Source organism: Corythoichthys intestinalis, chromosome 1 (assembly GCF_030265065.1).
Source record: "Corythoichthys intestinalis isolate RoL2023-P3 chromosome 1, ASM3026506v1, whole genome shotgun sequence".
Taxonomy (NCBI): Eukaryota; Metazoa; Chordata; class Actinopteri; order Syngnathiformes; family Syngnathidae; genus Corythoichthys; species Corythoichthys intestinalis.
In genome coordinates this window covers 17661082-17686787 of record NC_080395.1, presented here as the reverse complement: position 1 = coordinate 17686787, position 25706 = coordinate 17661082, and the positions used below count along the sequence as shown (strand labels likewise).

Below are 25706 nucleotides of genomic sequence, written 5' to 3'. Positions count from 1 at the left end.
TTTTCGGGCTGTGGAACAAATTAATTGAATTATAATGTATAGTTACTGGAAAATCCCGTTCGACATACGACCATTTCGACTTACAAACGAGGTCCTGGAACGAATTAAATTCGTATGTAGAGGTACCACTGTATTTCGTGATGATAAAATGACGATGAAGAGCAAAAGACGTGCCCTGGGAGACTAGAATATAACAAGACGAATGCCAGTTTTCATCTGACGAGACAACAACGAGATGAAAATGCAACATAGTTTGTCATGTGTTCACAATGCATGACATACATATTGTACGTGGAGTACGTCAGCTTGCATCGTGGCAGTGTTTGGGTCGTGTCACTCATGTGAGATGTGCTGCGCCTCTCCCTGTCTCTTTAGGGTGAGGTTCAAGCTAGGCTGCGCTGTCTCGTTTGTTTGGAAACACATTTGTTTTCTTATTTTGGCAGGAGCATATGCAATGTTGTTTTAGCCTTTAAAGGTCTGTGCTGAGTGACAATCACACACTAAATGTGAACTGTCACATTAGCTTAGCATTCGTGCTTGCATTAGCATTAACGTTAGCATGGCGAGCATCCTCTTAAATGCTCAAGGTGGGTTTAATTGGAAATAATGTACTGCTTTTACTGCTTAGTGTGTATTAAGCCGGCGCGATATATCGTTTAAACATCGCCATCGCGATGTGCGCATGCGCGATAGTCCCATCGCAAGGACTTACGATAGTTTTTTTTTTTTTTTCCCAATCCACAAACTTTTGATCTGCTTCATTCGCTCGCACAGCCTCTCTCACCCCCTTTCCCAGCTCTCAGTCACTGCGGCACTTGCTTATTAAAGTTAACGATGGCTTTGATCTGGTCAAGGAAGCCGGGCAGCAATCTGTCAATCATCGTTTAACTTGTTAAACAGTTTCTGCAAAGAAGCGCGGGCTGGAATTAATGTGTGTGTCTGTGGGGGGAGAATGTGGAGACGTTCAAGACATAAAATAAACACCAGAAGTGATTATGAGGAGTTTGTGATTTCTTCATGTCACTCCAAGAGTCACAGCCATGTTAGGTAAACAGAAGCATTTAATAAAGCCAAGCATTTTTCTACTACAGTACTCTATTCTTTTTTAAAAATGATTCGTTGGGACAGTTATGTTTAAAACTGATCATAATTATTACATTTGAAGTGCTAAAAAAGCATTTATTAACATATATACATATATATATATTACATTTTTTAAAATCATACTTTTATGTGTCTCTTTCCAGTGCTAGGTCTGAATAAATACATTGAGCACACATACACAGACTATGCGCTACTTCGCGGGTGTTCACTTATCGCGGCGGGTTCTGGTCCCTATTAACCGCGAAAAACGATGGAATACTGTACACTGTGGTCATGATGAGTTATCCAAAGTCTTTCCAAACAGTTATTCAGTCATCTAGTAAAAATTTCTTTAAAAAAAAAAAATTTTTTTTTTTTTTTTAATATCGCAATATATCGCAAACCCCCCAAAAAATCGCAGCAATAGTTTTTTCCAATATCATTCAGGCCTAGTGTGTATTATTATCACCAATTTGACGTTTTCCTTGTTTGTAGCCACTACAATATGGGCTCGTCTGTCTATGCAAATTCTAAATTGTTGGAAACCTTTACCTAATTTTCGTCTAAAACTTTTGCATTTTAGAGACGAAAACATTTGGAGTAGCTGTCGACCGAAAGTAGACCAAGTTTGTATGGTTTTTGACATTTTGAAATTCCTAAAATATGACAAAGAATAATAAGTGTATTATCGTTCAAAAGACTCAGACAGAAATTAAAACGGCTGCAAAAAAGACGTGTGTGAATTAGAGCAGGGCGGTAAACCGAAAATTTACCGGTACCGAAATTCTTTACGATGACCGACGTCATTTTGACCATGACGGTAAATTCGGTAATTTAATAAAACAAGAAAATATAGTCTTTTCATCCCGCTTTGACTCTGTGTTGTTCAGCTATGTTCATTCCCCTTTAAGAAAGCAGACAGTGTGCTTACGTATGGAGTCACGTGGTTATCAGGAAGCCAAACAAACGAGCCCGGTAGGCTAACGCTACAAGCAAACGTGATGGAGTGTTGCTTAAGGGAGGTTCGCCAAACTTTCACCCGACATTAAATAGACTCTTGGCGGCACCCAGACAGGCTTTCACCCGCTGTCCTCCCTTGTTCTCACGATTTCCCAAGAGGATGCTTTCAATGCTTTCTACTGGTAGCCAAGCCACAGGCTAACGCTAGTGGCTAACGCTAGCGGTTAACGCTACAAATGAACGTGATGGAGTCGGATAGCGGCTCTAAACTAGTTGAAACAGCTGAACGTAATGAGTGGATTGGTCTCTGACTGCATCTAGCAATTATGCTGCGTTCCAGAAAAGTGGGATGTCGGACTTTTCCGACCTCCGAGTAGGAAAATATCATTGGAATGCCACTCGAACTGGTAGGTCCATGTTGCGAAGTCGGAGAAAAAATAACTACCCCGACTTCCAAGTTGTTTCAATCTGACGTCACTGGACAAAATGGCGCTCATGAAAACGTATTGAATGATAACACAATAATGAAGTAAATCAAGTTTATTTGAGACGCCATGTATTTTTTTCTCATACATTGAATTAACTTTGTTGTGCTATGTTTTTATATTGACGATCAGCAAAGGATGTAACTAAAAAAAAGGCAGTTTACAGTGTGGGCTATAACGCAGCCGTCGTTTTTCCTCTACTATTTGATCGCTTATAGGAAGGCAGGTTCCCTGGAGGTCAAAATGTCTTTGGATGGCCAAAATAAAAAACACCTCGTCGCGATCAGCCATCTTTGTTGTTTACATTTGCTTGGAACGCTTTGAGATCGGAAATGCTACTATCCGAGTGGGATAAATCCGACTTCCCACTTCTCTGGAATGCAGCATTAGTTTATCACGTTATTGTGTATCTCTTGTCTGTGTGTGATTTCTCTGATAGCTTTTGTGATGGTAAAGCATTCAGCATAAAGTACAATCTAACAGGGAAAATTATAATATAACTGTTTAATGGCCCCAGCTATTTTTATGTATGTGCTTAATTCTGTGTCATTAGATCAATGCGGCTTTAATGTGTGTGTGTGTGTGTATGTATTAAAAAATGCACTGGGGAAAAAAAAACCTGAAACCTTGCAGCAGAGGTTGCGCTAGACTTCTTCGTTGTCTGTCATTTTGACTGACAGGGTCATAAAAATCCGGTCATAATCTATTTTTACCCGTCACTTAAATTTTTAAAATGATAATAATAACATATTCAATAGCAGTGTTGGTCAAAAGCGGTGTGTTACTTACTCAACTCTGAATAAATTGAAGAAACTACCAGCCGTGTTGTGTCTACTCTCTGCTCTGTTGATTTGTCATCCAAGACTCGGGGTGCGTTCAGGTTTGACAACAGCGCATGTACTTCTGACTCCAAGCTGTTTGTCCCTGCTCATTCAATTAGGCTACGTTCATACTACAGGTCTTAATGCACAAATCCGATTTTTTTGTCATATCCGTTTTTTTGGCGTGCCCGTTCAGACTGCTTTTGTCCATTGAGACCATTCAAGTATTACGCATGCGCTCTAGTTCGCAGTCCGACACGCGTCGGTGCGCAGAAGCATCAAAACAAATGACAAGTCATCCTTCATTCCAGGGATATCATATTTTGCTTTTCAAAAGGAGGAGACAAATAAGAGACATAAATAATCCCCCTTTAGGCTTATATTCACAGTTTATATGGATCGATAGCATGCACGCACTGTCAGTGCATGTCACACACACATACGGGCAGTTTTCCCCGACTCTCCAAGACGGGCTGCAGCCAGACCCCTCTCCCGACTCTCGGCCGTGTAGGAAATGTTGAAATATAGCTCACATAGAGCAGAGAGAAAACCGATCATTCTCATGCTTATCCTCAACCCATTTTTATTTTTTTATGACTGTTGTCAAGCCCGGCCCTTCCCCAAAAGCCGTGTTCCCTGCAAGCTAGGCGCTAATAACGCACAGCTGAAATCGGATTTGGGACACTAGACGGTACAGACCGCCGCGACAGTCTGGGAAAATGTGGCCCAGATCGGATTTGAACCACATACAAAAATGACCCAGATCGGATTTGAAATGGTCCGCTTCTATGCGACTTGTCCCGTTCAGACCGTCAAGTTAATGCCTGACTCGAGTCGGAAAAACACAAAAAAATTGGATTCGTGCATTAAGACCTGTAGAATGAACGTAGCCTTAGACAATGCTCTCCAAAGCTTCCTAACGTTTCCGTGTTTGCTACACTTGAATGCTAGTTCGGACATTTTTCCGAGTAAGGCCTGTCATCGGGTAGTGACAAAGCCAACGACGTCATGCATCAAGACAGACAATAGCTAATTAATATGCTCACTCGCCATCCTGTGGTCTGGGGTGTGAATTGCAACCTGTCAAAATGACGGATGGACTTCAGTTTTTTCCGTCACCATTTTAAAAAAAAACGGTCAACGACGGAAAATATTCGGTTAACGCGACCCCTGCCTTGCAGTAAACACTTGTGTTGAGTAATTATGTCACAGCAGCCATTAACAATAAGTTGTCTTTTTGAAGTGTACTGTTCAAGCTGTAAGTAATTTGTGTTACAATGACATGTTTGCACAGGCATCCTGATTTTGACAATGTACATTGTTCAAGCCATACAAGCTGTTTTAAATGTTCATACTTGAATTCTTATTGTTTACAATAAATTTTTGTATACTTAATGTTTAGACTGCATGTACAATTGTTAAATATATTAAATTGAAAGCTGGTAAATAAATCAACAAGAAACGGTTAATCTGTATTTCATGCATTGATTCAGATTTTCAAATTATATAACAGTCTGCTTGGGTGAATTTATCGTCATTTATCGTTATCGAGGTAAATCTGCTCAATTTATCGTGATACGTGCTTAAGGCCATATCGCCCAGCCCTAGTGTGAATTAAATTCACAAAACATTACAAGCATTTTGCACTTTTAATATAGGATTGTATTTTCAGGAAATGCATTGTTTTTGATACAGAAAATGTTTTGTTCTTTAGATCAGCTCTTCTTGTATAGATTCTACGATACCAAACGTATTTCCTGTTTTTCTATTGGATCATTTGTTTATTTGACATTCAGTATATAGGATCACAGAGATCAGTTTGTTTCGTTACTAAAATCAATAGATACTGACAAATATATATTGTTTAAATAAAATGTAGAAAAAAAGTGAGGGGGGGAAATCCTGATATTTTCAGAGGTCGTAGGAGGCATAAGCAGATACTGCATATCCAAATAAATAAGAGTAAGGATGGAACAAACTGAATTCTAATAAGTCTGGATTTTTTTTCTGCACTGGTGCTCTTTGCAGAAGGAAGAAAAGCTGCAGGAGACATGTTGTGAGTGTGTGCTGATTCATTTCTGTCTAGATACACAGATTATTCAGCCAATTCAAGTGACTGAATCGTTTATGTCAATGAAAAATAACTTAAAGATGACATAACACAATGACTAGCTTTTTGTGAATCCAGAGGCTTTTGTTGCATCGGCTGCCGACACCAGCTTGTGCAGCGCTGTTCGTAACATGTAAATTAATGAATCCATTATTTTTGGCATATTAAACTAGATAGGGAACATAATGTGAGTGTGCAATGGTATACAATAGCTTGGCGTGATCGAAGCTAGCAAAACAACCAATAAAGAAAGAGAGCGCGTTAGTGAAATTTAAGCCATTTTGACAACACCTGAATGGTCCTTCAACTTTTTGCTATAGACCCTACCCACCGACGTCACAAAACCACGTGCTCGCTGTATGGTTCCGCCCACTTGTCCGTCATTTTGTCTCTGTATTAGCATTGGTTTCAATTGATCGAGGAATTTAAAATGCATTTCATGGAAGACCCGGTGCTTTCTGATGCCGTAAACTCACTGGATGTGTTGCATAAAAGGCGTTATGTGGAAAAGCTTCGTTCTATACAGTCGCCAGATCCATATTTGATGCCCAAATCGATGATTTTCGACCCACTGACTTCGCCCTGTCTGCCTGACATGTGCTACGCTGATATTTACAATTATCTTGTCCACACAAAATCAGCCTATTCTCACGAAAATTTGAAAAACTTCAAGAGCTTGGAGGCTTATAAATACTTCGTTGCTGGTTGGGTGAAACAGGTCCTCGTCCACGAAAATTCGGCAGGAATCTATCTTGTGCTTGGAAAGGTGAGTTACGAAATTTTCAATTCAAAATCTTTTGTTATTGCTAACATCCACTGTCAAGTCTAATGTATTTCATGTCGTTTGTCAATGGAGTTAAGGCTTTTAATGTTTATATGGTTTATTAATGTTAAGGAGCAGAAAAACACTCCGTAAATAGGAGGAATGTACGTAGCCGTAACAGGTTAACACTATGTTTTGACGGACAATTGGGCGGTACCATTCAGGAGAGCGGAGTTGTGACGTCACGTGGGTAGGGTCTATAGTACAACAAGTGAGGAAAAGGTGGTCATTGGGGAACAAGTGTCAAAAAATCTTGGTGGTAGTGTAGAGATGCTATTACAATGAGCATGCACGCTAAACAGTAGTTGTTGGTCGGCAATGCAGCCATGTTACGTGAACACACACACACACACACACAAGCAGGGAGTTTGTAGCCTCTGGCTGTTCTTTTGATGTTGCTAAAAAGCAGCCCTGTGCCCCCGCTAACCTCCCGCAGCAAACCCCGTTTTGCAGCACCATGATTAGCAGGTCAAAACCCCAGCAGGCCACTTTGTTAAGCGCTTATTAGCAGCGGTGAGCTTGGTCCCACAGTGAGAGGAGCTTGTGCCGGAAGACCCCCGCAAGACTAGTTATTGCAGCAGTGTGATGTGATGAGGGGCTACACTTTACTACTAGGGCTACAAAAATAGGTTGACGCAAAATCCCTGTCAGAAAGCTCTGCCGGTGTAATATTGCATATTGACCCCTTTGAAAATGGATCTAGGGTCCTGGGTTCGCACGACTTGAGCAATGCTGGTGACAGGGGTTGTTCCGATCACATATTTTTGCTCAAGTCCGGGTCACCTGATTTTGAGGATCTGCCGATACAGAGTACCGATCCGTTACCTCAGTCATTTTTTAAAATTTATTGATAATTTAAATGTTAAATGAAAATGTTAGAAAGGTTCCCACTATGTGTTCGATTTCATGGTAACCCCTCATTGTTACTTCCTGTTTTGGTCTCGAGTCACAAGCTCTAAGTGTTTTGGGAGGCGTGAGGATCACGAGTGCACATTCGAGCCGAGTGCAGCCACCTGTTGAGATGTGCGAGGGAATTTTGATTTGTGTGAATCCATGAATGTACATGAGTATTTTTCCTTCATTTTGGAGGGTTCCAGCGATAGGTTGAAGCCGCTACATGCGCGGGCGTTTTGTAGTTTTGCCATTGCAACAGCGGGTAGTAATCGGCGAGCATTGTTTATATCATATCACATATAACAATATAACATCATATTCGTGTTGCACATTTATACCATGAGGTGCCGTGTTCGTTAGGGATGGGCATCATTTGAATTTGAACAGTTCCGGTTCCGATTCAGATTCCACATTTCTATTACGGTTCCAAATGATTCTCCAAACGAAATTGCATAGTTTATATTATTTCTTAACTTCTCGATTATTTTTTATATTTTAAATTATATGTCTTATGCTGCAGGCATTTATTCTATTGCATCGTTTGTTTTAGGTTGTATTTCTACAAGTTCGTTTAGGGCTGACATCTTGCAGACGTCAAGTGTCCTGGGAGTGTCCTGTCCCTTGATCTTTAGTTGACTACTTTTTAAGTTTGATTTCTTTCTAAACTGATAATACACTTTTTCTTTGGTTTAGCTATGTGTGCTTGACTTCCCTTAGTGGTGACTTACTGGAAGCAGCAGGCAAAAAGGACATTACTTCAGTTGGAAAAGAATGTAAGAGGTGTACAGACGCTACACGTCTCCTCTGCAACTGTTAGGTTTTGTGTTTGGTTTCTCCTTGTATTACTTGTCCCTGTGATTACCCATTGCTCTCACCTGTGTGTGTTTTCCCAGTGTATCCTGCAATCTGCATCCACCTGTGTTACCCAGCTGTTCCTCGTCTCGTTACCCCTTGTCTGCGTATATAATGACCCAGTTTCTTGTCACTCCTTGTTGCGTCATTGTCTATGTCTATGTCCGTCTTCACCAAAGTCAAGTCCGTTCCACGCCCTCGTGTACCAGTCCCTCTGCTTAAGTAAGTTTTGTTTGAACATTGCCTTTTGAGCCATAGCCCTTTTGTTTGTACTTTGTGATTTTGTTAGTTGTCATTAAAAGTTTTTTTGAGTTCACTGCCACCTGCCTTGCATCTTTGTTTTCCCTGCAATTGGGTCCACACAATCTGCCTGCCCACACATCTTCGTGACAGAATGACGCAACCAATGGTGGACCCAGCGGGAAAAATCCGAGACCGGCGTGCACGCCGACGACCATCCGCCCGTTCCCCCGATTATGTTCTGCCTCGCCACGTTTTTTTAGATTCAGATTTTTCTGATTTTGAAGAATATAGCAATTCATATGATTTTCTTTCTGACACCGACTCCGACCCAGATTTTTATTCCATGCCCTATTCTTCACCCTCTCAGTTTTTGTCACGCCTCAGTCATTCCACGTCCCCTTCCCAGCCTTTTTCTCTGGACCCTTACCTGGGTTCCCGTTTGGCCATCTACACTGGACCTCCGCGTGGTGGCCAGCGGGGGCGCCCAGGTAAGGGCCGTAGCTCCTTCACCCCTCCTTCAATCCCACCATGTCAAGTTCCTCCCGCGCCGGCTCCCCGCAGTCAAGTTCCTCCCGCGCCGGCTCCCCGCAGTCAAGTTCCTCCCGCGCCGGCTCCCCGCAGTCAAGTTCCTCCCGCGCCGGCTCCCCGCAGTCAAGTTCCTCCCGCGCCGGCTCCCCGCAGTCAAGTTCCTCCCGCGCCGGCTCCCCGCAGTCAAGTTCCTCCCGCGCCGGCTCCCCGCAGTCAAGTTCCTCCCGCGCCGGCTCCCCGCAGTCAAGTTCCTCCCGCGCCGGCTCCCCGCAGTCAAGTTCCTCCCGCGCCGGCTCCCCGCAGTCAAGTTCCTCCCGCGCCGGCTCCCCGCAGTCAAGTTCCCCGCAGTCAAGTTCCTCCCGCGCCGGCTCCCCGCAGTCAAGCGGCTCCCGCGCCGACTCCCCGCAGTCAAGCGGCTCCCGCGCCGACTCCCCGCAGTCAAGCGGCTCCCGCGCCGACTCCCCGCAGTCAAGCGGCTCCCGCGCCGGCTCCCCGCAGTCAAGCGGCTCCCGCGCCGGCTCCCCGCAGTCAAGCGGCTCCCGCGCCGGCTCCCCGCAGTCAAGCGGCTCCCGCGCCGGCTCCCCGCAGTCAAGCGGCTCCCGCGCCGGCTCCCCGCAGTCAAGCGGCTCCCGCGCCGGCTCCCCGCAGTCAAGCGGCTCCCGCGCCGGCTCCCCGCAGTCAAGTGCCACCAGCGCCGACTCCCCGCAGTCTTGTTCTCCCGCCAGCAGTCTCCTGCGACCCCGCTGCTGTTCCGCCAGCAGTCTCCTGCGACCCCGCTGCTGTCCCGCCAGCAGTCTCCTGCGACTCCGCTGCTGTCCCGCCAGCAGTCTCCTGCGACTCCGCTGCTGTCCCGCCAGCAGTCTCCTGCGACTCCGCTGCTGTCCCGCCAGCAGTCTCCTGCGACTCCGCTGCTGTCCCGCCAGCAGTCTCCTGCGACTCCGCTGCTGTCCCGCCAGCAGTCTCCTGCGACTCCGCTGCTGTCCCGCCAGCAGTCTCCTGCGACTCCGCTGCTGTCCCGCCAGCAGACTCCTGCGACTCCGCTGCTGTCACGCCAGCAGACTCCTGCGACTCCGCTGCTGTCACGCCAGCAGACTCCTGCGACTCCGCTGCTGTCACGCCAGCAGACGACGGCGACTCCGCTGCTGTCCCGCCAGCAGACGACGGCGACTCCGCTGCTGTCACGCCAGCAGACGACGGCGACTCCGCTGCTGTCACGCCAGCAGACGACGGCGACTCCGCTGCTGTCACGCCAGCAGACGACGGCGACTCCGCTGCTGTCACGCCAGCAGACGACGGCGACTCCGCTGCTGTCCCGCCAGCAGACGACGGCGACTCCGCTGCTGTCCCGCCAGCAGACGACGGCGACTCCGCTGCTGTCCCGCCAGCAGACGACGGCGACTCCGCTGCTGTCCCGCCAGCAGACGACGGCGACTCCGCTGCTGTCCCGCCAGCAGACGACGGCGACTCCGCTGCTGTCCCGCCAGCAGACGACGGCGACTCCGCTGCTGTCCCGCCAGCAGACGACGGCGACTCCGCTGCTGTCCCGCCAGCAGACGACGGCGACTCCGACTCCGTTCCTGGTCCGCACGACGACTCCGACTCCGTTCCTGGTCCGCACGACGGCTCCGACTCCGTTCCTGGTCCGCACGACGGCTCCGACTCCGTTCCTGGTCCGCACGACGGCTCCGACTCCGTTCCTGGTCCGCACGACTGCTCCGACTCCGTTCCTGGTCCGCACGACGGCTCCGACTCCGTTCCTGGTCCGCACGACGACTCCGACTCTGTTCCTGACCCTCGCCCCGATGATGCTGCTCCCCGTTTCCTGCCACAACGTGGCGGTATGGACGACCGAGCACTACCTCGTCTGGGACGCCCGCCTGATCTGCCCGTGCGGTCACCCAATGTCTGGCGCCCCGGGCGCCCTCCCGATCGACCCGTGCGTTCGGCCCACGTCTGGCGTCCTGGACGCCCGCCTGACTGGCCGTGACGGGCTGGTGTTGCTCCCTCCTCCGAGCAACATTCTGACTTTTTGTTTCCTCGGGACGTCTGGGATCCGTCCCTTGAGGGGGGGGTACTGTTAGGTTTTGTGTTTGGTTTCTCCTTGTATTACTTGTCCCTGTGATTACCCATTGCTCTCACCTGTGTGTGTTTTCCCACTGTATCCTGCAATCTGCATCCACCTGTGTTACCCAGCTGTTCCTCGTCTCGTTACCCCTTGTCTGCGTATATAATGACCCAGTTTCTTGTCACTCCTTGTTGCGTCATTGTCTATGTCTATGTCCGTCTTCACCAAAGTCAAGTCCGTTCCACGCCCTCGTGTACCAGTCCCTCTGCTTAAGTAAGTTTTGGTTTGAACATTGCCTTTTTGATCACCAGTCCTTTTGTTTGTACTTTGTGATTTTTGTTAGTCATTATTAAAACGTTTTTTGAGTTCACTGCCACCTGCCTTGCATCTTTGTTTTCCCTGCAATTGGGTCCACACAATCTGCCTGCCCACACATCTTCGTGACAGCAACACGCAACACGTTTTTGTGCTAAGCTAAATCAGCCACTTGTTCGGCAGCTATTTTTTTCGGTCGGTGGTCTTAGTCTCTTAGTCTTAGTCCCGGATCCCATCGATGCTCGATGCCCGCTACCCAACCCTACTGTTCGTGTAGCATCTTTGGGATGTTTTGTAAGTCCAACTGAGTGTAAAATGCTTATTTGCCTCCATGTTTTGTGGCCAAATTGACCGCGTGTGTGTACAACGTACTTCCGGGTTGTGCGCGCGCATTCGCACCCGCCCCCACCTTTGTGTTTATTGCACTGTGCAATTCATTTGTGTGTTGCTGATAATTTTGCAGTCAATTTGCATTATTTTCTATTCATTTATCAGATAATCAATTACATGCTATGACATTTTTTTGTTGTCATTCTTATGTTGAGGCAGCAAAGGGAGAGAAATTGCTCAAAAGTAACTGATAAATTACTTTTAAAAGTAACTTAGTTACTTTGATAATGAAGTAATCAGTTAAGTAACTAGATTACTTTTTGTGGCATAATCAGTAATTAAGTTACTTTTTCAAATAATCTGTGACAGCACTGCTGGTGACCAATCGAAAAGCAACCTAAATTGCATGAATTTATCAGTGGCTAAAAGTGACTTTGCAATCAATGCAAAAGCCAAAAAGAATCAAGGGATCGTGAGGTTATTGGAAAGTCAGGACCAGGATTTTTCATTTAACAGAGGAGATTCATGCTTCCTCCGCTGCTGTGCTGAAAGCAATCGTTGCTGTCACGCTAACGTTTTATACGTCTCACATTGCACATAATTTGCCAGGTACAGGGCAGGAGAAGCTTTCAACCTTTGCAACTGCGCATTAAAACGGTCTTTTTCCCATGATTCTGTTCCGTGTAAAAGGCATGAAGACTCTTAGTGAATTTAAGATAGGATCAGAGGGGGAATGTCAACCACATGAAAAGTGATAACGGAAATGGACACCTGAGACATACTCCTCTCACTCATTTCTGTTAAAGGAATGTCAATTAAGTGGCTTCTAATCTAAAATTAATGGCGCACCATGTTTCTATGATGTCTGGATTTTGTTTACATTTGTTGACATTGAGGTGAGGTTGTGTTTTGTTCAGACACAAAACCTTTAGTCGTTGTGACAAATGTCATGAAAATAAGACCGTATTTACTAAGGATGGGACGATGCACCTAAACTCCTGATACGATGCACTTCGATATGCCAGGGTCATGATACGATATCAAAAAATGTTAAAAATACAAAAAATAATGTCATTAAAACGTATTTTTTGTTTCAGTTGCAATGCAAAATGCAGGACAGACTACAGTACAAAGCGGCCGCAAAATTCAGTGGTGATTGTCAGCTCACATTTTGTGGATTTTGTGGCTTCGAAAGAGTATTACTGAGAGCTAGTGAAACACTTCTCCTTCGCCCTCCAAAAAAAAAGAAAACGTTAATACACTGTGCAAAACAAACCCATTATATTTTCGTAAACAAATAGCCGTACAATTCTCAACACTAGGAATGTCCCCGATCCGATCACGTGATCGGAAATCGGGCCGATTGGGCCATTTTCAGAGGATCGGAATCTGGTGAAAAGGATCTCGTTTTTAATTTAAAAGAATATACAGACTGTAAAAGACTGTATATATTTTTTTTTAATTATTAAATTTATTAGGATCATGGAAGCTTCCACTTGGGGAAAATATATACATACAGTATGTCCTGTATATACATAATATAATATAATAAAAATATACAGTACTGTATATCAAAACCAGACTTGGGACTTTGACTCGGGTGCAAAAATATGTAATCAGGACATCCCTACTCAACACTGTTGGCCTCTTGAGCTTTAAGACCACTTGAGAGCAAATGAACCTCCATGAAGCTTTAAACCAATTGCCTGCAAAGCTTCATTGCTTCAAAAAGCCTCATTTGACAATCACTGCTCAATTTCTCACTTCCCTGTAGTCCCACCATATTGCAATTCGAGCTTCATATTCATGTTGTTTAAATAATTGCTAGTTATGCTTTTTATTCTGTTGTTATGTGATCATTTTAGTTTGGAAACCATAAGTTTGATTTAACTTCAATTTAATTACCTGCTATTACTTGTCTATCCTTGTAAACTGGGGGGAAGCCTGTTCTTCAGATCCGTCCTCATGAGCGCCACAAAATGGTTGGTGACTGCTTGTAGAGTAGACATGTGCCAATTATCGGGTTTCAAGGTATACCGTGGTATAAAAACGTCAAGGTTTCAAAACCGCAAAAAATTTCCATCATACCGTCCCTAAGGTTTTAGCTGTTTTTATGTCCCATAAATGCATGGAGAAATCCCTTGCTTGCAGCTGCAAGGCTCAACCCTCCCGCACCGGTTGTTGCTCAGTGTCAGTGAATCAGCTGTGCTACACGATGGCTGGAGGAGGTGAAACTCCGGAACTTTTTTTTATTTAACTCTGTCATGCATTTATTTTATTTATTTCATAGTTTTATTATTATTATAACTTATTATACTTATGTTCAGATTTGCTAATATGGTCTAAAAAATAAAAAATAAAAATCCTGTTCAATGGAAAAAAGTCGGGGGGTGGTTAATCCAGGTATCTCAAAGTAACATATTTCAGAGCTGTAATTGCAATACCGTTATACCGTGAAACCGTGGTATGTTGGCTTTAGGTTATCATACTGTCAGAATATCATACCGGCACATGCCTATTGTAGAGTAAGGTCGCTAGGTTAGTAATTTGAATTGACTTAAGCATTTATGGACTACTCTGCTCAAATCATGTGCCAATGCATTTAGTCATTATATCGCGATCCAGTTTTTTTCCAAACTCAATGCGTATTGTGACGGTTCATATCGGGATAAAACGTCAAATGATATTTTGTCCCAAATCCACTGTTTACAAATTGCATCAGTAGTACATATAATGTGCTCAGGTGCTTTTATATTATTTGTTTACCTTGTTTTTATTCTTGGGGCTCCAGGGGCTGTATGATAAACCCTTGATAAGAGCTTCTCTCAAAATGCCTAATGAGGCAATGAACCTGACTTGTTCGCCATGAAATCAGAGCTCCACTGTAAACTGGAGATAACGTTGTCAAGTGCAGAACTCTTGTCCCAGACTTATCTCACTTCCTATGTGTGCCTTCTCCAGCCTGCCGAGTGCAACTGCCCCTGAACACTCCAGCAACTGGAGGGCACTTGAAAAGAATTCTAAAATTAGCTGCGTGGATGCAGTTAACTACAATAATTGGGCAACTCACTTGATGAGGTGGGAATTGGGCTACACTCAGTTGCGGAAGCAGAGTGGCTTCACTGCCTTGAAAAGAGCCTCACGTAGTATGACTGTACGTATTAGATAAAAGACCATGTTCCTCCATGAAAAAAGTTTGTCACGATACGATATGATTTGCGATACAATGATATAAATATATGATATAAAATCATGATAACGATGGTCTCACGATGTGGCAATACAACAATTATCAATACATTGGTTAGTAAATCATTCTAGGATATTCTACAAAACAACTAATAAACAGAAGAACAGGCTATTTCCATCCCTCTGCTGTGAATTGGAATGGGTTCATCACTAGTAGTGTCCAATCTATTTGAACTTTGAGGGTAGCAGCATCCCTCCCACTAAAACGGATTAAGCGTCTATGGTCATCAGTGGCAGCCAATGCCGGGCAATGTGTTTATTTTGCGGCATTTTCACATCATTTCTTGTTGATTTTCTGTCACTTTCCTTTTCCTTTTGGGGCATTTGTGGGTCACTCGCTGTTGATTTTGGTATTACCGAAATAAAAGTGACTCAAGAATCTCCCCCAAATGAATAGGAAGTGACTCAAAATCAACAGCAAGTAACCTGGAAATGCCCCAAATGAAAAAGAAGTGATCTGTAAATGCCCACAAAAGACAGGCTGTAAATGCTCTGGTTTCTGTGCCATTGACTGGGCTAAATGTCCAATTCTGCCTAAATTAATTGGATGTCCAGCGCCGTCAATGGCAACCAGCTAATGTAAACCACTATGCTGATGAAAGATTTTGGTAGCAACCTGTTGGTTCCTTTTGTATATTTAAACATAGACATCTTTTTTAAATTATATCGATTCTTGGTGGGAGCATATCGATAACCTTTTGGGCGACAAAGTATCGTGATATACCACTTTTTCGATATATTGTCACTAGGTATGTGCCGGTTACCGGTTTCACAGTTTACCATGGTGCGAAAACGTCACGGTTTCAAAACCACTGAAATTTTCCGTCAGACCGTAGTACGGTATACGCTATTTTTCATGTCTCAAAAATGCAGCCAGAAGTGGCTTGGCGCGGCAGCGCTCCCCACCTCCCGTTTGTTGCTGTGTGTGAAAGTGACACTATCGACTAGACAGCCAGTGAACCCAAAAACAAATACTCCCAACTAGAGATGTCCCAATCGATCGGCACGATCATATCATCTTCAAAGTATCGGAATCGGCAAAAAAATATCGGCCATGCCTTTTTTTTATTATTTTTTTAATTAAATCGTTTTCTAATTGTATTTAATGTTACAAACATAATATGTTACACTCATCCAGAGTCTTTAGTTTAGGCTTAAGGTAGTAGGGTTATCAAATTTATCCCGATAATGGCGGTAATTAATTTTTTTAAAAATGTATGACGTTAAAATATTTAACGCAATTAATGCATGCGCTACACAACCCTCCCATGCATTGTCGCGCTCAATCTGTAATGGCGCCGTTTTACCTATATAGAGAGATAAAAGGCAGTGTAAAATGAGCAGAGTGAATTTTGGCAGCCTTTGGAGCCGTTTTTTAATTGGCTAAAGCCTTGCAATCCCTCTCCCTACGATTAGAAATGCCATGGGAAGCAATGTGGGGAAGCAAAGTAGCATATGATCTTTTTCTTAACACCTTATATTATTTCCCAACGCAGAGAAGATATATCAATTAGTAGCACTACGCACAGTCATGGTTCCACTTCCCATCATGCATTTAGGCATGGCTACAGTATCATTTACTGAAAGCTCAACAAATACACTAGATGGCAATATATAGTCACAATATACAAAGTCACAAGTCTTTCTATCCGTGGATCCCTCTCACAGAACGAATGTTAATAATGTAAATGCCATCTTGAGGATTTATTGTCATAATAAAAAAATACAGTACTTATGTACTGTATGTTGAAAGTATATATTCGTCCGAGTTTTATTCATTTTTTTCTTAATGGATTGCCAAAATGTATATGATCGGGAAAAATTATCGGGAATGATTGGAATTGAATCGGGAGCAAAAAAAAGCAATCGGATCGGGAAATATCGGGATCGGCAGATACTTAAACTAAAACGATCGGGATCGGATCGGGAGCAAAAAAAACATGATCGGAACAACCCTACTCCAAACATAAGGCGTACTTTTCTTCAATTTATTGAGCTCTCAAATCGTGGTAAGCGGAATATACAAAATGAATACATTTAAAACGTTGTACAATTGTATTTTTCCATGTGTGACTAGCTGCAACAGATTAGCACCATGAAAAAGTTCGCCAAAAACAAACTCACATTTTCCTTTCAAATTCAATATACAAACTAACTAAAAGCTAACAAAGACGAATGTTAGCCAAGGCTTAGCTGGGAGAGCAACTTCGTCGAGTGTTCCAGCCACAGAGTGAGAAAACACGATTGATTCGCTAGAATGAAGGGAAAAAGGGGATAGCATCAAAGATCACTAATTGCGAAAGATGCTCTTGCCCTAAGCACAAATCCACGTTCGTTGGCTCAAGGATAGGTCTCACTCCCAATGTTTTTTTTTTTTGTTTGTTTCTTTAGATGAAACCTTTCCACAACAATATTTACACTTTAAACTAACTTATACATTTTTAACTAACTTATGAACTTATGAATTCCTTATGTTTTTTTTACACATAGGCATGACTAAGCCTGTCGCAATATGCAATAATTCCATTTATCGCGCGGTATATAAAAATAAAGACGGTAATTTTCGTGCTGCGATTTATCGCCTCGCGTGCACGTGCGCGCGTTTGTCACGTGCGTGCGTGCGCGCGCGACGCACGCGCTTGCGCCGGATGTGTGGCAGACGTGCGTGACAGCGCTGTTTAAAGTTCAGCTTCCTTGTGCTTCCTTTATTGACTTCTGGGTATGTTCGTTTTATACATTTGAATTTGAGTGACCGTCATTTAATGGATGGAGGCAGGGCCGAGTGCACGGTCGGCGCACAGCAATGAGCGAGCGGAATGAGGAAGAGGACGAACCAGTCTGCAAAATGTTTTTGGAGGTTGTTTCAACAAAGATGGCCAACAGAATAAATCTACATTTGAAACACTATTATCCTCTCCAGTTTTCACTGCTTAGTAAGAAAACTGCATCGCAACAAGCGGAGCCTCCTCGTCATGTTAATTGACAATTAGAGGTATTCGCTTGATGTGAGAAATACAGACGACACCGCGCAAAATAGCGTTCCCTGACGGAAAGTGAAGTCCGCTACATTGCTGAAGAAATGAGACCGTTTTACCTTTGTTAAATGATATTTGATACCTTTGGGAGCCAAATTTTTGTTACTGCTACTTAATTAGTCTATTTTTCTCTGTTGTTGTTGAAGTGCAATTACTGTGACTGCAACTTTATACCTATATGCCTAAATGCTTCAGTTATTAAGTGCAATTTTATTTTTTCTTGAAAAAAGACATTTAATATGTGTTTCTGTGCGGTATTAATATTGTTGTCTTTTACTTGAAAGAGGCATGGTCTATTGTTTTTAGTTGTGATTTCTTAAAAGGTATTTTTTAAAAGTAAACATTTATTGCGTTTAAATGGGTGTACTTGATCTATTAATATATACTGTATTCTCACTGTGTTATTGTAAATTGGTTAAAAGGGGACGGGACTTGATAAGCATATGCTTCTCTCGTCAGCCCTTGTCTTTTCTTCGTTTTTTTCGGGTTGCTCATATCACATCTTGCAACTGTCAATGATACCGATGATGATGACAATAAATAAAAATAAACGCTCAAAAAAAAAAATTTTTTTTTGGGGGGTGCAATAATATCGCATATCGCAATAATTTATGAGATAATTTATCGCCCACTAAAATTTGTTATCGCGACAGGCCTAGGCATGACATCATGTAGACTAGCGCTGACACAGTGGCTGAAAATGGCGAAATTTCACTTAAGCTTTTCCACCCTCAAAAAAAAAGTCATGCAATAGAATGTTTTAAAATTTTTATTCAGAAGTGTTTTTACTTTTTTATAGAAATTATTTTGTTCTTGCTCTAATCTTGAGCAACTTGAGCTGTGGCTGTGGGTATAGTCAATAACAGAGGTCACGGAACCGCGGACCTCGGTCCGGTTCCGGACCCCCAAGCCGTCTGGACCAGATCTCAAGCTGTACGGGCTAATACACGTTGCAACAACAAAAATCATTTTTTCTGCGGGTTTACAGAGCGGAGGGTGGCAACAAACAAAAACCTTAGCGGTGACGCACGTGTGCCAGCCAATGGGAGTGAAGCATTTGAAAGTTATTTTTAGAACAGCATGTCTTACACTTGCTTTCCATACTCCGCGGAGTAACAGCCAAAAACTGAGCCGAATGAAGTTGGAGAAACGGCAAAAAGGTACGGCAAATGGCGTGCTCAAAACGACGCAAGGTTGATGCAGAAAACAGAGTGTTTAAGGAGGAGTAGACCAACACATTTTTGTTCATTTTACCTGGCGGCAGCACATGCCTCATCTGTTCAGAGACGTGTTCTGCCAAAATCTGCTACATCGGCGAAACGTCCTACATTACTCGAATTTGACACTCAAAGTACTACTGTGCGCGCTAAACTTGTTTTGTTTGGATGCATACAGGCAGAACGTTCTAAAAATGCCTTAAGAAAATACTTAAATGCAGTTATAAATAAGGACGGTTTAACTACGCTACGTGACTAATGTGGTCAACTGCTTCAAAGCTAACACATAAAAACACAATGGTTAAAAGTATGAGAGGGTAATACATGCAAAAAGTATTTTTGGGGCAATGAAAAGGTTCTAAAAAACTAAATAAAAACAAAAATAGTGAGTACTCGCCGCTTCTGACCGATGTGCGCATGCGTTCGGATGCTTGCGCAAGCACGCTGAGCGTTATGTAGACATTTCGCCGCGTAGTAAGGAATGGTCGAACAACGGTAGCGCTTGTAAAAAGCAGCAATTTGAAAAGGCACTATGAGACGAAGCACGTAGCTTTTTCGCAAAGTTTCCCTATGAACTCTGCCATCCGTTCTCAAAAAATAAGGAATTAAGGGCTAAAATATGATCGCTTTATTATTTATTACTAATTAACTATTATTAAATATTATTACTTATTATCAAATTTATTTTTTATATTTTATTTACATTTTTGAATGTTATAATTATCAGCACGGCCACGTAAAGATATGTTTGTATTTTTTGTAAAAAAAAAAAAAAAAAAGAAGCAATAAAAATATTTCCGGACCCGAGATTGTTGTAATTTTTTAATTTCGGACCCAGAGGATTTTTAATTCATGACCCCTGGTCTATAAGTTATATTTATTTTAAATTTATTTCAAATATATATATTTTTTTTTTTATTGATAATTTATTTTAACAATATATTCATGTTCCAATTTACAACTATGTTCTGAAAAATAAAATAAAAAATCCTGTTCAGTGGGGAAAAAAATATATTTTTTAACCTATACATCTCAAAATAACACATTTTGGAGCTATAATTGCAATACCATGATACCGTGAAACCGTGGTATTTTTGCCGGCACATGCCTAAAATTTCTCACACCCCTAGAAAATACTAGTGACAAAAACCCTTCATATGATGATCTGGACACTGAAATACAGCACACGGCAATGACGTTATTCAATTTAAATTTGACGGGTTCGTGGTGACCGCGTTTTATACCGCATAGTGCATGACAGTATTTCTTTTATGTTTTAGACTCCAGTTTCATTTGACATTTACTAAAGCATACCACAAAGTGTTTCACATTGCTCCAGAAATGCCTTTCCCATTTTGCAGTTGAGTCACAACATCTCCTGGCCACTAATTGTTGTTAGTGTTTTGTGGTCACCTTAAGCAACTAAATATGCCAACGTCATTGGGGGGGTACTTAAATGGCATTTTTCCAAATGCGAGTCACCCTGGACCGTGTCAACAGATAAACAGTCATCTGCATCAACAATATGCCAAAAAATACATATCGTTTTGACATCACAACTGCATTTTATATCTGAAAACCACAGTACATTTCTTTACTAGGTCATGGTCACATAATCCCTATAAATACCCTATGATGCTATGGCATGCAATTACATCTCAATATACCGCTCTGTTGGTGACATTACAGCTTGCAACATGTAAAACACTGTCACTACAACAGTTAGCACTTCATTCATCCACCTCTTAGGAATTACAAAACACAAGGTTCGGGACCATATGCGGAATGATAAAAAGGTAGCCTTTTTAACAGCCAGCACACCTGAGATTAAATGAGGACACAAAGCAGATGGTTGTTCACATACGCAAAATCACTTTTGCAAGGCGAACTGAGGTACTTACATACAGTGGAGCTTGCTGGGGAATGAGTTTCATGTCCCTGGGAACTGTAAAGAGAAAAAACATGGGCGAATGAACATTTTGTTTAGCAAAAAAAAAATATATACAGTACTGTGCAAAAGTTTTAGGCAGGACACCGGCCTAAAACTTTTGCACAGTACTGTATATTTTTATTATATTATGTATATACAGGATATGCTGTATGTATATATTTTCCCCAAGTGGATGCTTCCATGATCCTAATAAATTTAATTAAAAAATATATATATACAGTACTGTGCAAAAGTTTTAGGCAGGACACCTGCCTAAAACTTTTGCACAGTACTTTATATATATAAAACACAACATGCACATTACAAATTGGTTGGATTTTGGTTTCATGGATTTTTATGAGGACAATCCTGCTAACCAAATAACGGTGAATCTGTTGGTGCGTTAAATAGGGCTACCGCGATAGCACTTTTTTTTTTTTTTAATCTTTTTTTTTTTTAATCACAATGGATAACGTGTCATTTGAAAGCTAGCTTCGTGTAGAATCTGAAATATGTGAGCGTAACTGCAAACATCTGCATGTGTTAAACGTGCTTTTATTTTTATCGTATTTTTCGGACTATAAGTCGCACCAGCCATAAAATGGCCAACGAAGAGGAAAAAAACATATAAGTCGCACCAGAGTATAAGTCGCATTTTTGGGGGAAATTTACTTTTATTTAAAATCCAACACATAGAACAGATATGTCATCTTGAAAGGCAATTTAATATAAAAATACAATAGAGAACAACATGCTGAATAAGTGTACAGTATGATAATGTTACATGAACAACGAAATGCGAATATACTGTCCTCACCAGGACGCTACGGCTCGGTCCTGGCTATACAGCGAGCTAAACTCCCAAATAACGATGCTTGACGTCCATATAATTTGCTGACTTTATTTTGGCCGTGTTTATGAAACCATCATTTGAAGAGTGAAACTAACAATAGAAATAAAACAAATCAATTTCGTCCTCGATACCAAAAATGTTCGCATCAACGTAAATAAATGATAATTAGCCGCTATTACAGCAATGACACAAACGGTTAGCATGCGTTCGCTAGCATTAGCACATCAGTCAAACAAACAACTGGCTCTAAGGCTACGTTCATACTACAGGTCTTAATGCACGAATCCGATTTTTTCGTGTTTTTCCAACTCGAGTGAGGCATTAACTTGACGGTCTGAACGTGACAAGTCGCCTAGAACTGGACCATTTCAAATCCGATCTGGGTCACTTTCGTATGTGGTTCAAATCCGATCTGGGCCACATTTTTCCAGACTGTCGCGGCGGTCTGTACTGTCCAGTCTCTCAAATCGGAATTCATGCAGCAATTACGTCATCAAAAAGCGAGAGAGACGCCACATTAGCGGTGCAGCTGTGTGTTATTAGCGCCTAGCTTGCCTTGAACACGGCTTTTTAGGAAGAGTCGGACTTGACAACAGTCATAAAAAAAATTAAAATGGGTTGAGGATAAGCCTAAGAATGATCGGTTTTCTGTCTGCGCCATATAAGCAATATTTCAACATTGCTTACACGGCCGAGAGTTGGGGCAAACTGCGCGTATGTGCGTGTGACATGCATGGACAGTGCATGCATGCTATCGATCCATATACTTTGAATATAAACCTAAACTGGGATTATTTATGTCTGTTATTTGTGTCCTCTTTTTAAGAAGAAAAATATGATAACCCCGGAATGACGGATGACAGCCAGCATGTGTGGTCATTTGTTTTGATGCTTCCGCGCATGCGGGTCGTCTTGCTCAGCGCTTGTGGGACTGCGAATTAGTGCGCATGCGTAATACTTGAATGGTCTCAATGGACAAAGGCAGTCTGAACGGGCACGCCAAAAAAACAGATATGACAAAAAATCGGATTCGTGCATTAAGACCTGTAATATGAACGTAGCCTAAGTGTCCGATCGCGGGTGGAAAACACAACAACAACAGAAAAGATGATACACACAGGCATTGCCTCTGTAGAGATATTTTACAAGCATAAACAATGAACGTAGGTTCACAGCCGTGTTTCTCTATTTCTCTCGCCCACTTGCTCAGACGCTGCGTAGCAGTCTGTCTTCTTCTGGCGTATGGGCGCTCTTCTTCGCGTAAACAAGTGCGAGTGCGCCCCCACTTGGGCGTAAAAGCGCCACAAACTAAAAGCATGCATTTCAATATAAAAAAGTCAATAATACAATTGAACACACGTTGCCAAAGGCAGAACGCGAATGTGGCCATAGTTATTAAGAATTATTCAGATAACTATTACTATAGCATAAAGAACATGCTAGCAAGTTTACCAAACCATCAGTTTCACTTCAAAACACCAAAATAACATGTGAAATGATATCATAATGTGTTAATAATTTCACACATAAGTCGCTCCTGAGTATAAGTCGCACCCCCAACCAAACAATGAAAAAACAAGACTTATAGTCCGAAAAATACGGTAAATGCTTCCCAGCTGAGCATCTCACTGACAATTACTTATACAACCAGGTAGTATTAATTTCTCTGCCACAGTGTAGGACATTTTGAATTTAGCAACAAGTTCAGCAACAAGGTTACTGCCTTTGAGGGCTTTCTCATTTACCTTTGCAGTTTTTCTCAAAAAAGTTGCCCGTTTCTCTGTTTTTTCACATAGGCGAACAAAATAGTCCGTCGACTTGTTTTGAAGCAACGGGTGTTTAGTTTGGAGATGACGTTTAAGCTTGTTTGGCACCATGGCGCTGTTGGATAGCTGCTCGTGTCGCATTCAAGAACTGCTCTGATTTGTAGCCATTGGTCACCTTGCTGTTCTCAACAATGTGTTGGAAAAAAACACAGGGGGAGGATTGACGGCCGTCACATATGGATAAAATAGAAGAATACTTTTGTGTCCATCGACACTTGACGAGTCTAATCCAATGACCGCTGGTGTCCACATTGTCGCGGACAGCATGGTAGCTAGAAGTCTGAGCAGTTCTTGAACGCGACACGAGCAATACCGCCTTCATTTGCACACAACTGAAAGTTCTACCTAGTCCTTCCTTCCTTCTGCAACTCCGCCCGACGACGTAAAAAAAAAAAAAAAAAAAGTAATATTGGATAGGGGTTTAACGGTACACAAAAATCTTGGTTCGGCACGTACCTCGGTTTTGAGGTCACGCGTCGGTCCATTTTCGGAACAGTAAGAAAAAAATTTCAAAATATAAATGTGCTAGTTTTTTATTACACACTTTTGTGCTTTCAACAATAGGAACATTAGCCTACACAAAGCTAGAATTCTGCTCCAAAAGTAGCAGGTATTTAAAGATAATCCAACAACAATTTGCCTTTCAGACCCCGCGTACTGGTCAGCTTTCCTCTATAAGAAAGAAGAAAAAGAAGTCCTGTGCTAAAGAGAAAAGCAATCCCAATGACAAGGATTTTAACATGTATTTTACAAATGAAATGCCTCAATGAAACATTTTTTTCCCCTTATGAACGGTTTTCAAAAGCTTTATTGGTGGATTTTCTCAAGTTAAAGCGGCACACAGAAATTAATAAATTTAATAGTGTAAGCAGGATGTGTGTATTATTCTTATTATTTAATTACAGGTGTTTTAGCTCATTTCAATTTATTTTATTTAAATGGGCTATTATCTATGTTATTATGTGTTTATATTTTACAAATGTGATGTAGTATTCATTTATATTGTATATTTTATGTTGTACAACTTTAGTTCCGATGCGAATATTAGTTCCTACTTGTTTTGTTGTGGTAGGAGGGTTTTGTATTGAACTCGGGGCCGTGTTGGTTATTATTATAGCAGAGAAGACAGCAGTAAATCAACAAAGACAAGTCAACTCTGCCTCCATCTACCACTCAAGAGATCTGATGGACTCAAAAAGTAGGTTACGATTGCATATTAGTTTGAAAATCGACCGGATCCACCGTATTTTTACATGAGTGACTTCTGGCCCGATCCTAGCTACCGGTAGAAGTATTGATGCAGGAGGGCCGTGTCTCGTGTCAAATAATAAACTCTGCCGTTCTTTTCGCGTGCGTCGTGTTGACCCGCTTCTGGGACGCATCTAACACGCGGCCGCAATACGACTGGTGTGCATTGGCTGATTGACTCTAACGCCAGGGTGACTGGTGTGTATGTGCTAATTGACTCTAACACCCGCGTTTCACTGCGTTCTCGCGGCGGCCACGTTGTTACGCCGTTGACATTTCTGGGTACTGTCCTACCGTGTTGGTCCTCATTATAGTAGAGAAGACGGAGTAAATATAATCTACACAAAGAAACTGTAACCCGATTGACTCACAGTCTCGAAAAGTAGGGGTTATATTATGTCAGAAACTCGTTCGGTACGCGTCCGTTCTGAACCGAGCACCACGAACCGAAACGGTTCAACACTATTACATGTACCGTTACACCCTTAATACTGGATTTCTCGTGGCACACCTGACAATATCTCACAGCACACTAGCGTCCCGCGGCACAACCGGTTGAAAAACACTGGATTAAATGACATTTCTGTTTCCGGTGGCTGTGTGAAGGATGAATAGTAATGAGGTAATGAATCCAGTTGTGCCTAAACAATAGCATATGACGATGTTGACAGTAATAAACGTTTGATTTTGTGTCGTATTCCCCCCCCCCCGGCCCTCCGACCGACCCCACCACAGCATCTGTCAATGGATCAACATGCTAAGTAACCTAGCACAACCATACCAAATGAATGCATATCCTTGCTTTGCTTCTCTTGAATCTTCTGAGATTCGTAATGACG

General features: G+C 42.4%; 1 protein-coding gene across 9 annotated transcripts in view; it reads right to left on the bottom strand.

The window, feature by feature from the left end:
- Positions 1–25706, bottom strand: part of LOC130921629 (A-kinase anchor protein 13) — a 276582-nt gene that overhangs the window by 213514 nt on the left and 37362 nt on the right. For all 9 annotated transcript variants that reach the window (XM_057845733.1, XM_057845759.1, XM_057845767.1 and 6 more), the window contains exon 2: positions 20912–20955. In XM_057845733.1, coding sequence (XP_057701716.1) covers positions 20912–20944 — 33 coding nt within the window. In that variant the 5' untranslated portion in view covers positions 20945–20955. The remainder of the gene's footprint in view (positions 1–20911; positions 20956–25706) is intronic.